The 24,234-nt window shown below is 32.9% G+C and overlaps 1 protein-coding gene across 3 annotated transcripts in view; it reads left to right on the top strand.

The window, feature by feature from the left end:
- Positions 1-24,234, top strand: part of TMEM117 (transmembrane protein 117) — a 158,803-nt gene that overhangs the window by 74,770 nt on the left and 59,799 nt on the right. For all 3 annotated transcript variants that reach the window (XM_074269461.1, XM_074269460.1, XM_074269462.1), the window contains one exon: positions 10,925-11,022. In XM_074269461.1, coding sequence (XP_074125562.1) covers positions 10,925-11,022 — 98 coding nt within the window. The remainder of the gene's footprint in view (positions 1-10,924; positions 11,023-24,234) is intronic.

Here is a 24,234-nt window from a genome sequence, read left to right as displayed (position 1 = left end):
TGGAAAAATGAGCAAACAACAATAATAATACAACAAAAGAACTTTTCTTTTTTTTTCCCCTGAGGCTGGGGTTAAGTGACTTGCCCAGGGTCACACAACTAGGAAGTGTTAAGTGTCTGAGACCAGATTTTAACTTGGGTCCTCCTGAATTCATGGCTGGTGCTCTATCCACTGTGCCACCTAGCTGCCCCAACAAAAGAATTTTTCAATAAAAAATTACTATAGTGACAGGAAAGAGAAAGCACAAACTTGGAAGAAGACAAAAAAAAATGTCAAAATGGCTACTTAGGAAACCTCAGACAAAAATATGAATTGGTGTGAGGCCCAAAAGAGAAGTCTTGGAGGAGATCAGAAAATATTTTAAAAACAAACTGAGAAGTGCAAGAAAAATTGAGAAAATAAATGAGTGGCCCAAGAGGATCATGAAAAAAAAGTCAGCAGCTTGATGAAGGAAGCACAAAAAATGGAAGAAAATGTACAAAAAAAGTTCATTGGAGAAGCCAACTCCTTTAAAAGTAGAACTTGCAAAATATAAACGAGGGTATAAAAGTTCACTTAAAATTATTCCTTAAAAATGATAATTGGGCAAATGAAACTAATGACTCTATGAGACATCAGAACTGAGTTGGACAATAGCTCAAAAAGAGATAATTTAAGAATTATTAGATCACCTGCAGGCCATGAGCAGAAAAAGAGCTTGGGCATAATCTTCAAGGGACAGAATTGGAAAAAATCTACTCATCACCTCAGAGTTCTGCAGATGAAAACTTCAGGAATATTAGAGCCAAATTACAGAAGTCCTAGATTGAGAAGAAAGTACCACAAGCAGCCAGAAAGACACAATTCAAATATCTTGGAGCCAGAGTCAGGATTATACAAAATGTAATAGCTTCTCCAGTAAAGGATCAGAGAATTTGGAAGATGGTCATGTAGAAGACAAAGGAGTTAAAATTACATTCAATAATCAACTACTTATTGAAATTGAATATATTCTTTGAGGAGAAAAATTAGATATTTAATGAAATGGAAGATTTTTAAGTATTCCTGATTAAAAGCCTAGAATCAAAAAGGGTTTTTAATCAGGAATACTTAAAAGCCTTCTGATTTTCAATTTGATTTTCAAATGCAAGAATAAAGAGAAGCATGAAAAGCAAATATAAGGTTTTACATTCCTACACTGGAAGTTAAACATGTAAGTTTTAAGAACTTTATCACTATTAGGGCAGTGATACATAGTGGATATGGGTATGAGTTGATTATGATGGGATGATGTAGAGATAAAAAATTAAGGAGTGAGAAAGGGGGGTGCATTGAGAGAAAGAAAAGGGAGAGGTAAAATGGGGTAAATTATTTCACATGAAAGAGGCACAAAAGAGCTTTTACAGTGGGGGGGAAGATGAGCAGGTAGGAAGCAAGACCTTGAAACTTACTCTCATTGGAGTTGACTCAAAAGAAAGAATAACACACACTAAGTTGGGCATAGCAGTTTTTCTTTTTTGAGGTTTTTATCCCTAATACATGGTCAATTTTTGCATAGGTTCCATGAACTGCTGAGAAAAAAGGAAACTCTTTTCTGTCTCCATTCAATTTTCTTCAAAGATTATTATACCTAACTTTTCTAAAATTCTATTTACCTCCTTAACTTCTTATTTATTTTGTGATTCAATTTATCTAGTTTTGAGAGAACAAGGTTGAGATCCCTCACTAGTAGAGTTTTGCTGTCCATTTCTTCTTGTAGCTCTCTTAATTACTCCTTTAAGAGTTTGGATGATATACCATTTGGTACTGTATGTTTAGTATTGATATTGTTTCATTATCTATGGTACTCTTTTCCTTCCTTATCTCTTTTAATTAGATCAAATTTTGCTTTTGCTTGATCTAAGATCAGGATGGTTTTTTTCTACTTTTTTTTTTCTACTTCATTTGAAGCTTAATAGATTCTTGTCTAGCATTTTACATTTATTCTGTATGTATTGCTCTGCCTTAAATGTTTTTTTGTAAATAACATATTGTAGGATTCTGGCTTTTACTCCAGTTTGCTATTTGCTTAAATTTTATTTTATTTTATTTTATTTTTGTTGTTGTTATTGCAAAGGAAGAATTGTATTCTGAAGGTAAAAATAATCTGGGAAGAAAAACAAAAAACAAAACAAAAAAAAAATGCTCACAGTTTACACTCATTTCCCAGTGTTCCTTTTCTGGGTGTAGCTGATTCTGTCCATCATTGATCAATTGGAATTGGATTAGCTCTTCTCTATGTTGAAGATATCCACTTCCATCAGAATACATCCTCATACAGTATCATTGTTGAAGTGTATAATGATCCCCTAGTTCTGCTCGTTTCACTCAGCATCAGTTGATGTATGTCTCTCCAAGCCTCTCTGTATTCGTCCTGTTGGTCATTTCTTACAGAACAATAATATTCCATAACATTCATATACCATAATTTACCTAACCATTCTCCAATTGATGGGCAACAGTTCATTTTCCAGTTTCTAGCCACTATGAAAAGGGCTGCCACAAACATTTTGGCACATACAGGTCTCTTTCCCTTCTTTAGTATTTCCTTGGGATATAAGCCCAGTAGTAGTACTGCTGGGTCAAAGGGTATGCACATTTTGATAACTTTTTGGGCATAATTCCAGATTGCTCTCCAGAATGGTTGGATTCTTTCACAACTCCACCAACAATGCATCAGTGTCCTAGTTTTCCTACAGCCCCTCCAACATTCATTGTTATTTGTTCCTGTCATCTTAGCCAATCTGAGAGGTGTGTAGTGGTATCTCAGAGTTGTCTTAATTTGCATTTCTCTGATGAATAGTGATTTGGAACACTCTTTTATATGAGTGGAAATAGTTTTAATTTCATCATCTGAAAATTGTCTATTCATATCCTTTGACCATTTATCAATTGGAGAATGGCTTGATTTCTTATAAATTAAAGTCAATTCTCTGTATATTTTGGAGATGAGGCCTTTATCAGAACCTTTAACTGTAAAAATGTTTTCCCAATTTGTTACTTCCCTTCTAATCTTGTTTGCATTAGTTTTGTTTGTGCAGAAACTTTTTAATTTGGTGTAATCAAAATTTTCTATTTTGTGATCAATAATGGTCTTTAGTTCTCCCTTGGACACAAACTCCTTCCTCCTCCTCAAGTCTGAGAGGTAAACCATCCCATGTTCCTCCAATTTATTTATGATTTTCGTTTCGAATTGCTTTTTTTCTGGCTACTTGCAATATTTTTTCCTTGATCTGATAATTCTGAAATTTATCCATGATATTCTTTGGAGTTTTCATTTTGGAGTTTTGGTAAATTCTTTTAATGGCTACTTTAACTTCTGGTTCTAGAATACTAGGGCAATTTTCCTTGGTGATTTCCTGAAGAATGATGTTTAGTCTCTGTTTTTCATCATGGCTTTCAGGAAGTCAAATAATCCTCAGATTGTCTCTCCTAGATCTATTTTTCAGATCAGTTGTTTTCTAATGGGGTATTTCACATTTTCTCTCTCTCTCTCTTTTTTTTTTTTTTTGGTTTTGTTTGATTGATTCTTGAAGTCTTTATTGAGTCATTCACTTCCATTTGTTCAATTCTATTTTTAGTGTATTATTTTCTTCAGTTACTTTTTTAGCTCCTTTTGTATTTGGCCAATTGAATTTTTAAATGAGTATACAGAATACACAAAATGTACAAAAAACAAGATTTTGTCCTTTGACAAAATACAGCACACATTCTTATGAAAAGCACTAGACAGCATAGGAATAAATGGAGTTTTCTTTAAAATGATAAGTAATAGCTATCTAAAACCATCAATAAACATATCTATAAAGTAAATAAGTGAGAAACTGTTCCGATAAGTTTAGTGGTATTACAAGAATTTCCATTATCACTGAATGTTTTGTGCAAAAATGTTTGTGGCTGCCCTTTTTGTACTGGAAAGAAACTGGAAACTGAGTTGATGCATATCAGTTGGGGAATGGCTGATTAAGTTATGGTAGATGAATGTTATGGAATATTATTGTTCTATAATAAATGATCAACAGAATGATTTTAGAGATGCCTGCAGAGATTTACATGAACTGATGTTAAGTGAAATAAGCAGAACCAGGAGATCATTGTACATGACAATAGCAATATTATACGATGATCAATTCTGATGGACATGACTCTTTCCAACAATAGGGTGACTGAAGCCAGTTCCAATGATCTTGTGATAAAGAGAACCATCTACACCCAGAGAGAGGAATGTGGGAACTAAGTGTGGATCAGAACATAATATTCTCACTCTTTTTGTTATTCGCTTGCATTTTGTTTTCTTATTTTCTTTCCTTTTTTCATCCAATTTTTTTTGTGCAGCAAGATAATTATATAAATATATTTACATATATTGTATTTAACATATATTTTAACATGTATAACATATATTGGATTGCTTTCCATCTAGGGGAGGGAGAAGGAGAAAAGAGGGGAAAGTTTGGAATACAGGGTTATGTAAGGGTCAGTGCTGAAAAATTACCCATGCATATGTTTTGGGAAAAAAAAAGCTTTCAAAAAAATTAATAAAATGGGGATGTTAATTTTAAAATAAATAAATAAATAAGGGGGATAAAAAGGAAAAAAATAAAAATGTTTGCTATAACTAGTGAGTTATCTTGACAAAATTGTTAGTCTCTGCCCAGCTTCATTTTTACACTCAAGCCAAACTTTCCTGTTGTTCCAATTATCTTTGATTTCCTACTTTAACATTCCAAATCCCTATGATGGCTATATATATATATTTGGTATTATTTTTAGAAAATGTTGTAGGTCTTCAGAGTATTAATCAATTTTGGTCTCTTGAGCTTCAGTGATTGAAGCATATACTTATATTACTGTGATGCTGAATGGTTTGCCTTGGATTAGAACAGACATTAGGGCATTTCTGATATTATGCCTAAGTATGCTTTTCTTACTTTTTTATTGACTATGGGGTTTATTCCATTTCTTCTAAGGAATTATATTCAATGATCATAGAAATTCAATTCACCCATTCCCATCCATTTAAGTTCATTGATACACAAGTTGTCATTGTTTCATCTATCTGTCTCTTGCTTGAGCACATACAGCTTATGTTGGTTCATTACATTGCTTGTTCACATGCAATATTGATCTTTACAGCATCAGATTTTCCTTTTGTCACTAGACATAACTGGAGCAGCACTTCTTTTAAGCTTTGACCCAACCAACTACATTTACTGAAGTTACTTATAGTTGTCTTCCATTCTTCCCCAGTTGTGTGCTGGACTCCTACCTGAGGAGGCTCATCTTCTGGCATAATATCTTTTATCATTTTAATACCATTTATGGGGTTTTCTTGATGAAGATGGTAGAGTCACTTTCCATTTCCTTCTCCTTTTGTAAGAACTCTGTCTTATGATCTGTTTGTCTTTGGTAACCCTCTATAGCAGAGATCATAGTTTCACTGAGCTATATAAGCCCCTTCCTTCACCACAATAGGCATTGATTTACTAGACCAGTATGATATCTACTATAAATGTGAAGCTATGCAAAACATATTTCCATATCAGGTATGTTGTTTTAAAAAAGCAAGAAAAATTAAGGTAAAAAATATGCTTCAGACTACACTCAGAGTTCATCAGTTCTACCATTGTAGGTCAATAGAATTTTTCATTATCAGACCTTCAGAACTGTTATAGATTATTGTGTTGATCAGAGTAGTTAAATTTTTCACAGTTGATTATTATTACCATATTACAGTTGCTATTATTATGTGTGATGTTCTGGTACTGCTCACTTCACTTTGTATCAGTTTGTGTAAGTCATTTTAGGTTTTTCTTAAACCATCTCTTCATCATTTCTTATTGAATAATATTATTCCATCAGTTATATACCATAATTTGTTTAACCATTACCTGATAGATAGGTAACCCTTTAATTTCAAATTCTCTGTTACCCCCCAACATACATAAAAGCTATTATAAATATTTTTGTAAATATGTATTTTCCCTTTTCTTTGATTTCTTTGTTACACATATATAGTAGTGATATTGCTGGGTCAAAGGATATGTCTACACGATGTTATAGTCCTTTGGGCATAATTCTAAATTATCCTTCAGAATGGTTGGATCAGTTTACAACTTCACTAAGATGTACATTAGTATACCTATTTTTCCATATCCTCTTCAGCATTTGTCATTTCCTTTTCTGTATTCTTCATTTACAGTCATGATTAAGCTCAGCTTTGCAGAATATGTCACTTTGGTTGCATCTTGAGTTCTTTAGAAGACATTATTCCATTCCTTTCTGTAGCTTCTGGTGAGTGTAGAATGGTCTTATGTTATGCAAACTTCTTTACTTTTAAATTTGAAGACCTTTCTCTTAATTTCTTCAGAATTTATGTATTTTTTCTAGTTGGAATTGCCAAATTTAACCTGTAAATATCGGAAATTTTATCCAAGGGTCATTGACTCTGTCCTTTTTCTAGTTATACATTTCTCCAGTATTTTCATGCCACTTCTTTTGTGCAAGTATTCAGTGATAACAATACACTGCAGCCTAATGGCTTTTAGCATTCAATTGACAAGCATTTGTTAAACACTTGCTATATGCAAGATACTGTGCTAGATTCTGAAGCTATAAAGGGAAATAGTCTCTGGGAGACAAACATGTACAGGTATGTAAAATTATATACATGCTATATGTGCATATTTAAAATAAATTAAAAGTCTTTAGGGGAGAACAGATATTAGAATCTTGGGCGTTAGGAAAAGCCTTATGTAGAAGATGACATTTGATCTTAGTCTTGAGACAAAGTAGGAATTCAAGAGACAGAGGTGATGAGGGAGTGATATTCCAGGCATTGGGGATAGCAAGGTAAAAGGCTTTGAGATGGAAAATGGAATAGATCATATGAGGATCATATGAGGAGGCTAGTTTGATGGACCATAGAGTATGTAAAGGAGGGTAATATAAAATAAATTTAGAAAGACAGCTTGAGGTCAGGTTGTGAAAGGCAAATGCTAAACAGAGCATTTTTATATTTTTTACTATGTGATCCTAAAAGTGATAGGGAACCAATGAAGTTTATTGAGAAGGTGAGGTTTATGATCAGACCAAATCACTTTGGCAGGTAGATCTGTGATTTAAAAATATCTCTTTGGCCCTGTATAAATGACAGATTATAGTATGAAGAGACATGAGGAAGAGGTTGGGAAACCATTGAAATTTTCTAGATAAAATTAATTGTAGTCCTGAACTGAGGAGTGTAGAAGAAAGAGAAAATGTGAATGATATTGTAAATATAGAAACATGATCTGACATCAGATTGGATATGTATGGTGAGAAAAATTAAAGAGTTAAGTAAGAAAATAAAGTTGACAAGAAAAATGATGATGTCCTTGACAGTAATTGGGAAGCTCTCTAAGTGATTGGTTTAGAAGGAAAGATAAAGATTTCTATTTGGAGCATATTGAATTTTAGATGTTTATTTATGAGAACACCCAATTTTAAATGATTCAGGAGTGAGTTTGAGTTATGTATAGATATGTGAGTCCTTTCTATAATGATCATATTTAAACGTAGGAGTTCTGATGAAATCACTAAGAGAGAATGTAGAGAGAAAAGAATACCTTAGCATGGACCCTTTGTGATAGCCACAGTTATAGTTTGATGTGGATAATTAAACCATCAAGGGAGCTTGAGAAGGACAGTTGGATAGGTGAGAGGAAAACTAAAAGAGACTAGTGTCAATTCTCAGAAAGGAAAGAATATTCAGGAAGAGGGGAATAATCAATAGCTTTAAATTGTGTAGAATCACAAAAAACATGTCCCCTTTGAGCTACAAAAACCCAGACTCCAATGGTCTCATATCCTCTCAGAGTGAGATAAGCAATACCATTCAAGGGCAAATCAAACTCCTATTGATCTTTTAGGAAGTCACTTTCTCAGGAAACACTTCACATTCAATTGAGAAATCCTGATCTGATTATCAAACTTCTAGACTTATCCATAGAATAAGTTTTTTTCTTAACCATTCTTTGCAGATTTTTTTCTTTGAAAGAATAGATCCACTAAGGGAAAACCTCTTAGTGTAAAATAAAACCTCCTATTTTTGTCACATCCTCTGGGGTTAGCGGATTCTTGCTTCAGAACCCCCAGCAGAATCACACTCATTCAACACACCTCATCAGATAGAGTGCTAGACATGAAGTTAGGAAGACTCATCTTTCTGATTTCAAGTCTGACTTCGGACACTAGCTGTGTGACCCTGGGCACTGATTGCCTCTGTTTCCTTATACATAAAATGAGCTGAAAAAGAAAATGGCAAGCCATTATAATATCTGCCAAGGAAGTTCCAAATGGGATCACAAACAATTCAGACTCTTATGCCACAGTTCTCAATTTTCATAATTATCCTGACCCAATCCTGAATCAGTTTCCCTGCTTCTTATTTCTGTAAAACCTTCCCTCCTTCTTTATCAGAATATTTGATAAGGATAAAAAATCTTATGTTTTAGAATATCAGAATGCCTCTCCCCATCCCAAGCTAATGGAATGTCAGATACTGTCTTATCAAGATCCTCTCCCCATCTCCGGGGTTCCTTCCCCCTTGCCTCCCCTCACCCTGGCAGCTCTGGATTGTCAGAATCCCATTCCCTCTCTCAGCACCCTGACTCTATACCCACCTTGGTCTACCCCCTGAGTCCGAGCAACTTGTCTTTGAGAACTCTCATTGTTTGATGTATTCTTGGAGACAATAGTCTCATTCAGTCCTGGGACCAAACCATGGATTCATTTGGTCCTAGTATAACTCTCCCATTTAATAAATTATAAAATACTCTCTAATCTCTATCTTGCTCAGTTTCTCCAGCATTATATGACATGACTTGCAAATGCATGGAAGTGAAGACAATCTAAAAGAAGAGGCAAAAAAGAACATTAAAAGAAAACATTCACATGAAACAAGCAAAACATATGGCTTTCAAAGACATGATGTGTAAAGATAAATTAAGGATCATAGGTCTCCCAAAAAAACATGATAGGATTAAAAAACCTTAATGCCATAAAAAAGAAAATTGCTAAGAACTTTGAAACATAGAAAATGATCACAGATTGCCTTCAGGGAAAAAAAAATTAAGCAGAGAAACTAGACTACAAATTCTATAACACATTATGATTAATTTTAACAATTTAATTTAGCAGCAATTAGTTTTGTAAGCCCTCACAAGAAATACTTTTAAATATAAAAAGAAAATTCATTTAACTAACATAAAACTATTCTGTACCTACTAGACAAAGGTATTTAGAAGAACTTCAGGAAGCAGCCCAGAGTGACCTTGATGAGGTCTAGATAAGGGGTAACTAAATGAAATTAGATTTAATTGAGGTCTAGTGGCAGGTTCGGGGTACAGGGAGTCAAATGGAGCTCCCCTGCAACCCCTTTGCATTTGGAGCAAAGATACAGAGTTAAATGAGTTCTAGTGGCATTGCAGAGTCCCCGGTAAAGGAATGTAAAGGCCCAAAAACCTAGATTGATAAAAACGATTTATTGTAGGGTTTGGAAGCAAGGCTAAAGTCTGGTTAGTAAAAGATATTAGATAGAGAAAGAAATACACTGGAAGGTCCAGTGGACTGAGAGTCTATGATGCAAAGCATGTTGCTAGCATGTTTCAACCCTCTGCAAAGAGATGATTCCAGCTTGGCTCTTTTATTTGATTACAGGGCCTATGGGTGGAGTCCCACATTGGTTCCTCTCTGGGTTTCAGAATTTGCTAGGTGGGTGTTGGGAAACCTGAGCAGATCATTAGAATGGGGGCTGGGACAGCCCAAGTTAGCTCAGATCCGGATATCTTCTTTTGGAATTCAAGAGGGTGTTTTTGACCAGGTCTTGTAAATCAAAGATCAGCCATGGGGGCTGGGGATCAGAAAGGAATCTTAAAGGGGCTACTGCCTGCATCATTTCCCCCCTCAAGCAGTTAAAACTTAAATTCATTTAAGAAAAAAAGATTTGGGGCAGCGTCCCTCATTTGAGGCAAGGCTGAAGATTTTCTCCAAGGATCTTCAGAGTAACGGGATGCCCTCTTCAACCTGTCCTACAAATATGAGTTTAACCACACAGGAAAAAAATATCCCCTTCTAAAATATAGCCTGTGTTAAGTGGTTGAATGGAACTGGGTTACTAGTCCTTTACAACAAGGGAGAAAAAGTCAGTGAAGTTTTGATTGAGTTATATTGAGAAAAGAATTACTTTAGCCTCTCTGGATACCTGAGAGCCCATGTGTTAAGCTTAGACTTGAGAGAGCAATACCTGTGTGACTTTGATTAAGTCAATCTCTCTCAGCCTTAGATCCTCATTTGTTAAATGAGATATTACATCTAAGATCTCATCAAACGCTTAATCTATTTTCTAAGATTCTATAACTGTTAAATAATATTTAAATATTAGGTATCAATATTATATAATATAATATTATATCTAATATATATATTAGAATTTAGTAGTTGTTTAGTTACAGGGGTATGTGTGGCTTTCTGATATAGCAGCTATATCTGTTCTGGGTTTCTTGTATAAGCTATTTGTATTATATGAGAAATAAGAGAAAAATTCTAAAGGAGAAGCTGATTAATGATTAAAAAATCCTTATTTCCATATATTATAAACATGCTAGGTCAGGATAATATCTTGTTCTATATTTCCATGCATTTATATCTAGGTATTAAGAAATATAAAAACTTTAATTAAAAATGATGTTATAGTAATGTTATTCCTAAAAAAATATTAAATGTTTAAAATTTATTTTGTTCACATTATTATGTTATTGTCAATTATTTTATCTTATTCACAATATTATAAATTATACATATGCATTCTTATCTTAATTTTTTTTTCACAGTACAGAATAATTTTGTTTTTTTTTTTTTTCTTTAGGTTACTGATATGATGCTTCAGGATAAACCATATCCTGATTGGGGAAAATCAGCTAGAGCTTTCTGGAAAAAAGGAAATATCAGAATAATTTTATTCTGGTAGGAAATTATTTATTCTGTCTATATCTTTTGTTAAACCTGCAGACATATGATTTATGCTTCATTGTTGGGAAGTAGTTTAAGGTTAATGAAATATTTTAAAACTATGGTATATTAAAATAATTCTAATCATAACCCTGTTATTATATTAATAAATTTTTATCTTTCATTTTCATTAGAATTAATTCTGTTCTAACTCTTGGACCTGTTGCTTTTGACACATAAGCTTTTTTCCTATCTACCACACCAGCTCTCTCTAGCTATGTTACTTCTATTCAGATTATTACCTTCCCATTAGTAACCTGTATTCTGCCTTTGGATCCTTTAGTTCTGGTGGGTCTTATTTTCCCATAACCTAGGTCTGTGTGCCACTTCCTGCTCATTTCATATCATCCTACCATAGGAATAGCTGTCCTTCACCCCCACAGCCTTCTATTTTTATTTTAGGTATTGTTTTCCTTTTTTAGAATATAAACAACTTGAGGGCAGAGTATCTCTTACATGTTTATATTTATGTTAACAATACTTATTGCCATGCCTAGAAGGTAGTAAGAACTTAATATGTGCTTTATTAGCCTATCCGTCTACAAGCACTTGCAAGAATGTAGGCTAGACAGGTTTTGGACATTAGAAAAAGAGACTTATGAGAATAGATGGCAGAGTAAAGTGAGTATTTTTGTCAAGTTCTTCCAATTTGCATCTCTAAACAATTTTTTAAAAGCACATCAAACCAAATTCTAAGTAAAAAAAATCATTTTTTTATTCAGAGCATCTTAGGAAAAGAAGTCTGTGGACACTGATGTGGGAACTCTTATGGCATGGAGTAGGCATGTTAGCAAGCAACACCAGTTGCAGGTTTTAGGTGTGGCAGAAGCAGCAGAAGTTAACAATGGTACTAGAAGAGCTTATCACCAAGGAGCAGTAAGGGGATTTAACACTTGATCAGAAAGAGATTATATGAAATCTTCATATATATATAAAATCTTTATGCTATCACTTGCTGCAAGGCCAGGTACCATTTGATAACTTTAACTTTAATACCCATTACCCTATCCTGCAGTAATTTTAGGATAGAGACCAACTTAGTTCAAGGGAACAAGGGTCCTACTTTGTGCATGAGTTACAGTTTGAAGGCAGAGAAAAGTTGTGATAGAGGGAGAAGAGGCCATATTTGGGTAAGGATGAGAGTAAAGCCAAGGAAGGCAGGGATCATCTCCTTAGATCACACCATTTAAAAAGTACCGAAACCTTTTTAAGTCTCCAGACCAAGCTAAGAAAATAGCAGGAATTAAAAATCAAAAGATCATATTAGACAAACCTGGTTCCCCTGCCCTCAGGTGTACAGAGTTCAACACTAGCATAAAGTCCAAAGTCAAGGAATAAGCTGGGAAAATGAGCAAATAACTAACAAAGAATTAGCAATGAAAAGCTTCTGTGATGACAGGGAAGCTCAAGAACTATTTGAAAACATACCTAGACTCAAAAAAAAAAAAAAAAAAAAAAATATATATATATATATAAATGTGGATATATATATTATATATATAAATGTGGATATATATATATATATATATATAAATGTGGATATATATATATATATATATATATATATATATATATATATATATATATATATATATATAAATGTGGCACAAGCCCAATAAGAATTCCCAGAAGAGATATAGAAGGAGATTTTAAAAAGAAAGGAAAAAAATTTTTTTAAATCAAAATTGGTAGAGAAAAGGTTGAGAAAAGAAATAAAAGAAAAATTTGAAAATAAAATTAACAGTTTGGTAAAAGAGATACAAACAAGCTGAAGAAAATAACTCCTTAAAAATCAGGATTGGCCTAATGTTAAAGGTGTGCAAACCTCACTGAAAAAAATAATTCCTTAAAAATTAAAATTGGTCAAGTGGAAGCTAGTGACTTTTTGAGAGGTCAAGAAATAAAACAAAATCAAAAGAATGAAAAAATAGAAGAAAATGTGAAATATAGGAAAACAATTGACTTGGAAAATAGAGGAGAGATAATTTAAGAATTATCCAATTAACTGAAAATTATAACCAAAAAAAGGAACCTCCATATCATATTTTAAAAAATTATCAAGGAAAACTGAAGATATCAAATATTTAGAGGGCAAAGGAGAAATTAAGTCAATTAATCACTTCCTGAAGACATCCCCAAAATGAAAACTCCCAGAAATATTATACCTAAATTTTAAAGATCCTAAATCAAAGAAAAAATACTGCAAGCAGACAGAAAGAATTCAAATATCATGGATCTACAGTGAGAATTACACAAGATTTAGCAGTTATTATTATTATTATTATTATTGAAGGAGTGAAAGGCTTGGAATATGATATTCTAGAATGCAAATAAATAATAATCTCTTGACAAAAGTAACTGTAATCCTAGAAAGGGGGGGGGATTCTAAATAGCCAATAATAGACAGAACTACAATCATTCCTGATGAAAGTTCTAGAGTCAAATAGAAAATTTGACATACAAACATAAGACTCAAGAGAAGCATAAAAGGGCAGACATAGAAAGGAATTATAAAGAATCTAATAATATAAAGTGCTATACATACACACACATATATAGTAGCTGTTAAGAATTTTTCATCATTAAAGCAGTTAAAAAGTCATAATAGACAAATGGCATGGGTTTCAGTATATTATGTGGGGATGATCTCAAAAAACCAATTGAAGGTGAGAAAGAAGGAGGCACTAAGAGAAAGAAGTGAGAGAGGAAGCATGGGAAAAATATCTCAAATAAAAGAGGTATGCAAGGAAGTTTACAGTATAATGGAAAATGTAGGGGTGTAGTGAGCAATATTTAAATTTCAATCTAATCTAAAGAGGGTGAAATATACATAAATATTTATGTATATGGATACCTATACATACATAGAAAGTTATGTATAGAAATCATCTTATTAAATCAGGAAGTAGGAGAGGAAGATGCTAAGAGAAAGGAAGGAATGGTAAAGAAGAAAGGAGGCAATAGTCTGAAACAAAAAAGACTTTTGAGGAGGGATTAAAGAACAAAAAGAAGAGAATAAGATAGAGTATTCACTGTAAAGGTGAATGAGATGAATTTATCTATAAAATGGAAGAGGATAGCAGAATTTATTAGTAATCTACAATATGTTGTTTATAAAAGATGGACTTGAAATAAAAGGACACATACAGAATAAAAATAAGGAGCTAGGGCAGAATCTATTATGTTTGAACTGAAGTAAAAAAAAAAAGCTAGGAAAAGTAGTCAGGTCTATAGTCATACTCATCTTTATGACTTCAGATCTGGCCTCAGACACTGATGACCTATGTGACCCTTAGCAAATCACTTAACCCTGTTTGCCTCAGATTGCTCATAAGTAAAATGAGCTGGAAAAGGAAATGGCAAGCCATCCAATATCTCTGTAAAGAATTCCCTAAAATAGGTTCATAAAGAATTAGCTATGACTGTAAAACAATTGCACAAGAACAACAAAAGCTATCATAAATAAACTGAATTAAAGAAGGTAATCAGGTATCATTACACACTTGTCAGATTGGCTAAGATGACAGGAAAAGATAATGACAAATGTTGGAGGGAATGTGGGAAAACTGGGACACATACATTGTTGGTGGAATTGTGAACAAATCCAGCCATTCTGGAGAGCAATTTGGAACTATGCTCAAAAAGTTATCAAACTGTACATACCCTTTGATCCAGCAGTGTTTCTACTAGACTAATATCCCAGGGAGATCTTAAAGGAGAGAAAAGAACCCCAATGTACAAAAATATAGTGGCAAGAAACTGGAAACTGAGTGGATGCCCATCAGTTGGAAAATGGCTGAATAAGTTATGGTATATCAATGTTATGGAATATTATTGTTTTATAAGAAACAATCAGCAGGATGATTTTTGAGAGGCTTGGGAAGACTTACATGAACTGATGCTAAGTGAAATGAACAGAACCAGGAGATCACTGAATATGGCAGCAAGATAATCCGATGATCAATTCTGAGGCATATGGACCACAATATAGCATTTTTACTCTTTCTATTGTTGTTTGCTTGCATTTTGTTTTTTCTCAGTTTTTTCCCCTTCTTGATCTGATTTTTCTTGTGCAGCAATATAACTGTATAAATATGTATACATATGTTGGATTTAACATATATTTTAACATATTTAACATGTATTGGATTACCTGCCATCTAGGAGAGGGAGTGAGGGGAAGGAGAGCAAAATTTGGGACACAAATTTTCATAAAGGTCAATGTTGAAAAATTACCCATTCATATGTTTTTGTTGTTGTTGTTGTTTCACTGAAGCAATTGAAGTTAAGTGACTTGCCTAGGGTCACACATCTAGGATGTGTTGTTAAGTGTCTGAGGCCAGATTTGAACTCAAGTTCTCCTGACTTCAGGGCCATGCATATGTTTTGTAAATAAAAAGCTTTAATAAAAAAAAAAATCTGGCCTCAGATATTAACTAAAAAAAAAAAAAGAATAAGAAGGTAATCAGGGAAACTACATTTTGTTAAAATATATCATAGAGAAAGAATTAACATCAATATTGAACATAAATACAGCATATGACATAGATACATATTCCTGAAGGAAAAGTTAAATAAACTATAGGAAGAAATAGGAAAAAAAAACCTAATCGGGGAATCTTTATTAACTACCACTTTTCCCCATTCCAGACAGATTAAGCCTAACCAAGAATATAATTTTAGAAGTTAGACATGATGATTTCAGTAAAAATAATGATAATTAGATATGGTTAAAGGCTATATTTGGATTTAGGGTTTTTTTTGGTTTGTTTTATTTTTTTCTAAGGCAATTGAGGTTAAGTGATTTGTCTAGGGTCACACAGTTAGAAGTATTAAGTGTCAGAGGCCATGTTTGGATTCAGGTTCTGCTGGCTTCAGGGCTGGTGCTCTATCTACTGTGGCATCTAGCTACCTCTGGATTTAGTGTTTTATAAAGGAAATAGGAGAGGAATGGGTCAGAGCAGAATAACCAGTTGTTATGCAAAAGTTATGGGGAAATGGTAGGAATATATAATTTTTGCTTACCTAATTTGTTGATGACTTTTTATTTCAAGATACTTTTCATTTCTATAGTAAAATAGAGCTTTGAATTGAATCTAATAAGAAGCATAATAAGGTTCTGTATAAATTATTAATTATAAATTTTAAAAAATAATACATAGGGAGGCATGGGAAGGGGAAGGTAGCAATACTGAAAAAAAAATGAGGATTATAATGGATTTCAAGGTGAAATTTTTTGGGGACTGAGAGTAATTCACATTTTTCTTTGAGATTTTGAATGTAGCAATTCTGCCTTTGTTGTCTTCTTCTGAGTTTAGATTTTAATCTTTCCTGTCACTTATGATAATTTTGATAGTTGGTTTTTTTTTTTGTTGTTGTTGTTGTTGCTTTCTCATTTTTCTAGTCTATATCCTGACTCATAACTTTATGTTAAAGTTGAGGCTTGTTCTTGGTATAGAGGAGCCACTGTCTCATGCCTTAGATTTTTTGTACTTTTTTTTACAAAGCTGATTCTGGAGCCTGTAAGTTTTCAGTTCTTCTAAAGAAATATGATCTAGTTCACTTCTCTCTTTACCTGTGTTATGGTCTATGGGTGACCACAAGCATTATTTTCTGCTCTGAGACTGTAAACCTTTATATGTTTGGCTACATGTTCTAAAATTTTTCTTCTTCACACTGGGACTGTGACTAGGGACCAACCATGGGCAATGAAATAAAGTCTTGCTCCCAGTTGCTGTGGTCTTTTGTTGAAGAGGATCAAAATGACATCACTATGTTAGAGTCAAGTTACAGTGTATCTGACTGGCTGATCAGACCAATCCAGACTCAAGAATGCTCTGGCACAGTTTGAGCAGATATAGTCCATTTGAACTTTTGGGGTGAATTCTCTAATTTTATATATCTTGTATTTCTTCTAAACTACTTCAAATCTGTTTTGCTCATAAAGTATTGCATCTTTTCTGATGAGGGCATACCATGGGTAGGTAGTCCTATGCATGCAATCTATTTTAAATTTTAAAAAATATTTATTAATTTTTTTTCTGGTTATACATGCATAGTAACTTGTTAAATACACATTTCCTCATGATCATATTGGGAGAAAAAAATCAGAATAAAAGGAAAAAGCCATGAGAGAGAAAAAAAAAACAGAAAAAAGAAGTGAACATAGCATGTGTTGATTTACATTCAATATCCATAGTTCTCTTTCTGGATTCAGATGGCATTTTTTATCCAAAGTTTATTAGGATTGCCTTGGATCACTGCTGAGAAGAAACAAGTCTTTCACAACTGATCATCGCACAATCTTGCTGTTACTGTACACCATTTCTAAATTTCTTAAGAGAGACCTTGAGAGTATTTTTGTATCACTTTTTGTGACCACCAAGTGAGCATTTGCCCTTTGTGAATTCTCATAAAATAGTTTTTTTTTTGTGTTTTTTTTTGGAAGGGGGAAGCATACATTTGACATTTGAACAATGTGGCCAGACCAACCAATGGTTCTTTTTGCAGTATAGTTTGAGTACTTGGTAGTTTAGTTTGAGAAAGGACATTAGTATCAGGTACTTATCCTGCCAGGTCATATTGTCAGAATCTTTCTAAGACAATTCAATAGGAACATTAAGTTTCTTGGCATAGTGCTGGTATACTACTTCTAGTACCAGCAAAGGATTCCCTATAATCTCCTTTTGACAAGTTTTCTGATACACTTACCATCTGTGGATTTAGAGCTCTGGTAACACTGCTACAGATTCAGTTGCCCCTACTATTTCCATTATCACCAAATAGGTGCTGATCTCTTGTTGGTACATGGCCTGCCTTGGCATTGCCTGGCCTGGCCTGCACTTCCATTTTACTTCAGTAAGACAGACCTTTACTGCCAATCTTCTATGTTGGCTTAGGCTTAATTTTTTTTTTTTTTTACCATGTCTTTTTGTTGCTTCTGCCACTCAATAATTCATTCTGATGCATTATTTTAAAGTTGTTTGGAAGGGAATTTGAGACAGCTCAGACAAATCCCCACCTTTATTTCACAATTCTGGTCTCACTTCTTAACTAAATTTTGGAAGGCAAAGAAAAATAGATTTTACAGTTACATTACTTAACTAAATATAGCTTTTATAGATTAATTTTTTTATCACATTTACATTAGGCAAGTGAATTCTGATTTATGATATTCAAGATCTATCTTTTTATTAATAATATAATATAATACATTAATAAAGCAAAATATTCACATTATCAGTTTGAATGAAATGCACTGTGAAATCTTGTGGGTCGCCTTCTTTAGTGTGATTTTTAAGAAACAAAGTTCAAAAGATAAGAAGTTCAAGATCATATTCTTTCTAGATGTTCATTTTGTTGCTACATGGATTTAAGAAGATGTGTGATATTTTTAGTTAATTCATTTATGTTTTGACAGCAGTCAATTTTTTATAATTCCTTTTGTATTTCTCTTTTTAAATTTAGAATTTAAACAATAAAAAGAAAAGGTATTTCTATATATATATGAAACTGTAAATTTCCATTTTATACCTCTTTCTTTTCTAAAAAAATATTTAATTTCTATGTTGCTTCAAAACTGTCCTATTTGTCTTTGCTTCCTTTTGAACTTCCAATTTCAACAATTGTCTTTTTTCCCCATCACGGTTGCTAACTCCATCTTCATTTTGATGCATCTGATTCTCAATTATAAACTAAGGGAACATTGGGAGGGGAGAAGGACAAATAAACAATCAAGGAAGGTAAACATACATGGTGTGTTTTATTTCAAAAAATGTGTGTGTCTAGGTTTTGCTGCGTGTTGTATCCATTATCTCTGTGAGGAGATGAAAAACATGCTTCATCAGAGGTCATCTGGAGATATGATTGTGCCTTGATTTGCTTATACACATATAGAAAAGAAATATAGTCTTTGCTCTTTATGAGATAACATTCTATGAGATAGAAGGAAAACAACAAAAATGGGAACTTTTAGCTCATCCAAATTGAAAGGTCTTCATGGATCCTTGCTAAATCTTTAATATTGTTTCCACTAATAAAACCATATTCATTTCTGATGTTGAACCATTTGATAGTGCAAAGGACTTTGGTGCCAGGATCTTTATTTTTTGGGTTTTCAGCATTTGGTATTTATTTCATATTTAGTGTTTATAATTGTTCATTTCCTATGGTCCCTTTAGAATGCTGTACATCCCTTGTTTATTGATTCTATGAACCTCAAATTTTGATTTGTTTAGATAGCCTAATTGAAACTCCTACTATTAAAAATTTATTTGATGCATAGTAAATTTTGCTCCAATCTCTTATTTTTATTGTATATATCCCTTTATTTTTAAGTGAATTTGCTGGGTTTTATTTTCTTATCCTTCCTTTTTCTGTCATTCTAGGGATTGTTTAATCCGTTCACATTCCCTGTCCCTTCTCCCCCTAATAAACAGGACAAGTTTGTTATTGCATTATTAGACTGAAAATATAATCTCTAATGGATATTTTAACCTCACTCTTCTAGAGTTTGGCTAGCTATATATACCTCTTTGGCTTCTAGGGTTATTCCCAAAGGATCATTGAATGGTTCTCTAATGTTATTAGCTTGAGCATGCATTCTAGTATAATTCCTTCTCTGTTTGCCACAAGTAATTAATAACCTAGTTCTACTTAATCAATTAACATTAATTACTTATGATACGATATGATGTTTGTTTAAAGGATATGGCAAGAATAGAGTTTTAAGTCCTAGTGAAATATGCTTTCCCCTTCCTACTTCAACTTCTGGGGAGAGCAGGCTCAAACTCAACATGTTTTTCTATAATAAATTAACTTCCAAATATGTTAATGGATTAATGGATGGATGTGTCCATCTTTTAGCTATTGCTGGCATAGGTTTTTTTTTTAAATAGTTTTTATTTACCAGATATATGCATGGGCAATTTTACAACACTGACAATTGCCAAACCTTTTGTTCTAATTTTTCCCCTCCTTCCCCCCCCCAAGATGGCAGGTTGACCAACACATGTTAAATATGTTAAAGTGTAAATTAAATACAATATATGTATACATGTCCATACAGTTGTTATGCTGAACAAAAAGAATTGGACTTTGAAATAGTGTACAATTAGCCTGTGAAGGGAATCCAAAATGCAGGCAGACAAAAATAGAGGGATTGGGAATTCTATGTAGTGGTTCCTAATCATCTCCCAGAGTTCTTTCGCTGGGTGTAGCTAGTTCAGTTCATTACTGCTCTATTTGAATTGATTTGGTTCACCTCATTGTTGAAGAGGGCCATGTCCATCAGAATTGATCATCCTATAGTATTATTGTTGAAGTATATAATGATCTCCTGGTCCTGATCATTTCACTCAGCATCAGTTCATGTAAGTCTCTCCAGGCTTTTCTGAAATCATCCTGCTGGTCATTTCTTACAGAATAATAATATTCCATAATATTAATATACCACAATATATTCAGCCATTCTCCAATTGATGGGCATACCACTTAGTTTCCAGTTTCTGGCCACTATAAAAGAGGGCTGGCTGGCATAGGTTCTTCTTGTGAAAGGTGATTTGAGGGGGTGGCTGGGTGGTGCAGTGGATAGAGCACCAGCCCTGAAGTCAGGAGGACCTGAGTTTAAATCTGGTCTCAGACACTTAACACTTCCCAGCTCTGTGACCCTGGGCAAGTCACTTAATCCAGTTGTCTCAGTCAAAAAAAAAAAAAAAGATGATTTGAGGCTCCTCATTATCTAGAGGGTCCCAGAAACTGATGTTCTTTCTCCAATGCTAGCAAAATCTGGAAAGAGCCTAAGCCAAGCAATCCATTCATAAATAAAATTATGATTGTTTAGAGCTTGTGTTTCCTTCCATTTATATTTATTTTGTGAGGTTTGCTTTTTTGTCCTCTTCTTTTAAGTCAGTTTTTCTGTCTCCATTATTTGTTTTTACTTACATTTAGTTTGATACTACTCTGTTTTATAGGCTATCTTCACAACACACACAACACACACACACACACACACCCCTCACTCCCACCCATTCCTATTTACCTAATATTTGCCATTCTTTGTGTTCACTTAAATTATTCATTTCTCTTTCTTTTGTTTAATTATCTATTTTTCCACATGATTGAACAATTTAAATCCTTATATTTCTATTGCTAAGAAGCTTTTAATTTTATTTCCCAAATTGTAAAGGTCCTGTAGAGCCTTCAATTATAATCCTTCTCTGGGAGGAGATCTCTTTTCAGTAAAATCTTTTCCTCTGTGAGCAGGTTTCTTAGGAAGCTTCTGGAGCCTCCAGCCAGACTCTCCTTCCAGACCACCGTCTAAACTTAAATTCCTAGTCAGACTAACTTCAGGCTCAATGCTGCCTCTTTTATCCTCCCAGAGAATGGGCAAATTACTTCAACCAATGAACTTGCTCCTTTTAAAGGTTGTGTAAACTCCTTTTCAGAAGTTCAAAGGTGTAAACGCCCCCTAAAGGCCAGGACTAAAGGTGTGAATTCTGAGCTAGAGAATTGCCCAGACAACCTGAGTTCTCACCTAGTAATCCTAACACCAAATCATGGGCTTTCCTCCTTTTTTATAATTTATTTATTCTGAATCAGTTGTCAGGAAGTTAAGCTTTTAAAGTCCCAGGTTTATAGGACTTATTTAACTATGTCATAGTCTTTGGAGCTCTTACTCCATTTTTTGTTGCCTTTCTCTCTTAGAAATTTCAACTTATGAAAGATATAGTGCCAAAAAGAAACAGAACTAAATGATAGAAATCAACTAATTGTGAAATTAGTGAATGTGACAATTATTGAATTATTAAAATTTGTGAAGCCAGACCTAACTATGATACCAAAGGTCATGCCATCACATCACCAATTCTATAAAGTTTCTTTTTTTTTTTGTAGTTTAACATTTAACCATTTATTTTGCTTAGTCATTGTTTATGTCATTTTCTTGCCAAAATGTAATTTTCAGTGTAATTCTTTTCATGTTTCTTTGTCTTCTTCATATTCATTGTTTCTTTTTCTGTGTTTCTATTTATATATTTTCACCATTTATTAATTAGTGTATGACTCATATGCCCCTAAATTTGACAGTTCTCCACATATTTGAAAAAAGACTCCTTTATCTGAGAGACTTCTTCCTTTATATCTAGGTCATTTTGACATTATTTTTATAAATGGTTTAGATATTGGTTTATGCCAATGTTAAACTGCTTTCTAGTTTTCTCATCAATTTAAAAAAGCCAAATAATAAATTCTTATCCCCAGAGTTAAATTTTTATATTTATCAAATACAAGGTTACTTATAATTATTTCCTACTATGTGTTGTATATCTACTATGCTCCTCTGATATATCTCTTTCTTACCTAGTACCAGATAGTTTTGATAATTACTGCCTTATAATACAGTTTAAGAATCTTCTTTTTTATATTGTTTCCTTGAAGTTCGTGACTTTTTGTTCTTTTCAATGAATTTGGTTATTACTTTTTTTCTAACTCAGTAAAATAATTTTTAATAATTTAATTGGTATGACATTGAATAAATAGATTTCTTTTAAATTAATTTGGTTATTACTTTTTTCTACCTCAGTAAAATAATTTTTTTGATAATTTAATTGGAATGGCATTGAAGAAATAGGTTAAGATCATCTTTTTTATTAATTAGATTTTTTCACCAATGAATAATTAAAATTCCTTCAATTGTGTAAATCTGACTTTAATTGTATAGTTTACATACATATAGTTTACAAACAAAAATGTATATTTACATAGTTCCTGGGTGTGTTTTAGCAGATATACTCTGAGATATCTTGTACACAGTTATTTTAAATCTTACTATTCCTTCTTGTACTGTTGGGTTTTTTTGTTTGTTTGTTTGATATTGTTATTTTTCTCAGTTACACATAAAACAATTTTTTACATTTGTTTTTAAAACTTCTGAGTTCCAGATTCTTTCCCTTCTTCCCCACCCCATCAACATCATTAAAAAATCATATGTGAAGTTACTTACACTGTTTTGTTGGTGTAATAGAAAAGTGCTGATCATTTATGTGGATCTATTTTACATACTACTACTTTGCTAAAATAATTCTTTCAACTAAATTTTTTAGTTGAATCTTTAGAAGTTTCCAAATATATCATCATATTACTTGCAAAAAGAGATTTTATTATTTCTTTCCCATTCAGATTCATTCAATTTATTTTTTCTTCTTTTATTGCCTTTGTTAGCATTTCTAAAATAATATTGAATGTTGGTGACACATAATTTACTTTCCTTGTTTATTTTTTAAAATATATTTTAGCTTTAACTTTTTTTGAGATCATGATTGCTACTTTCCTTTTTTTTTTTTTTAAACATCAGTTAAAGCATCTAATCCTTTATCTCAGTGTATATCTAATGTTAAATTGTTTTTCTTGTAAATAACATTGTCGAATTCTGCTTTTTAACCAGTTTTGTGTTCCATTTGCATTTTCTGGATAAATTCATCCCATTCACATTCAAAATTTTAACTACTAGTTGTGTACTTCCCTTCATCCTATTTTTTTTTAACTTTCTATACTTCTTACCCTATTTACTGTATCCCTTTTTATGCATCTAATTTACTTCTAACTACTATCTTGCCCTCCTAGTCATTAATCTACTAACCATTCTAAGGATATCTTTCTTATCCTCTCCTCCTCCTCTCTTGATTCTTAGTACTCAAACTCTTTTAAACATTACTTTCTTATCCTATACCCTGCCCTTTTCTTTATAAATTTAGAAGATGTTTATACTCTCCCAGATGTATGCATTGTTCCCTCTTTAACCCAGTTATTATGAAAATTAAGCTCTAGAACTACCAGTCCACCCCATTTGCTTCTTCTGTATCTGTTCTTCCTTTCATGCCTCATTTGTATGAGATAATTTTCACCCCTCTCTACCCAGTTTAATTTTTTAGAAACAATTCTGCATTTATGGCTCAACCCAAGCCTTTCTTCCAAACTACCCAAGTAAGAGAGCATTCTCAGGAATACATTTCCACATATAAGTAAAGAGTTTGGACTTATTGAGTCCATTATGTTTATTTTCATCTATGTCAATTTCTCTTGAGTGATTTTTGTCACAAATACCTGAAAGCTTTTCAGTTCATTAAATATCCTTTTTCCCCATTCAGCATTATATTCAACTTTCCTAAG

This window comes from Sminthopsis crassicaudata, chromosome 5 (assembly GCF_048593235.1).
Source record: "Sminthopsis crassicaudata isolate SCR6 chromosome 5, ASM4859323v1, whole genome shotgun sequence".
Lineage (NCBI taxonomy): Eukaryota > Metazoa > Chordata > Mammalia > Dasyuromorphia > Dasyuridae > Sminthopsis > Sminthopsis crassicaudata.
Note: the sequence above shows the minus strand (reverse complement) of the source record. Positions and strands in the feature narration are given on the sequence as shown.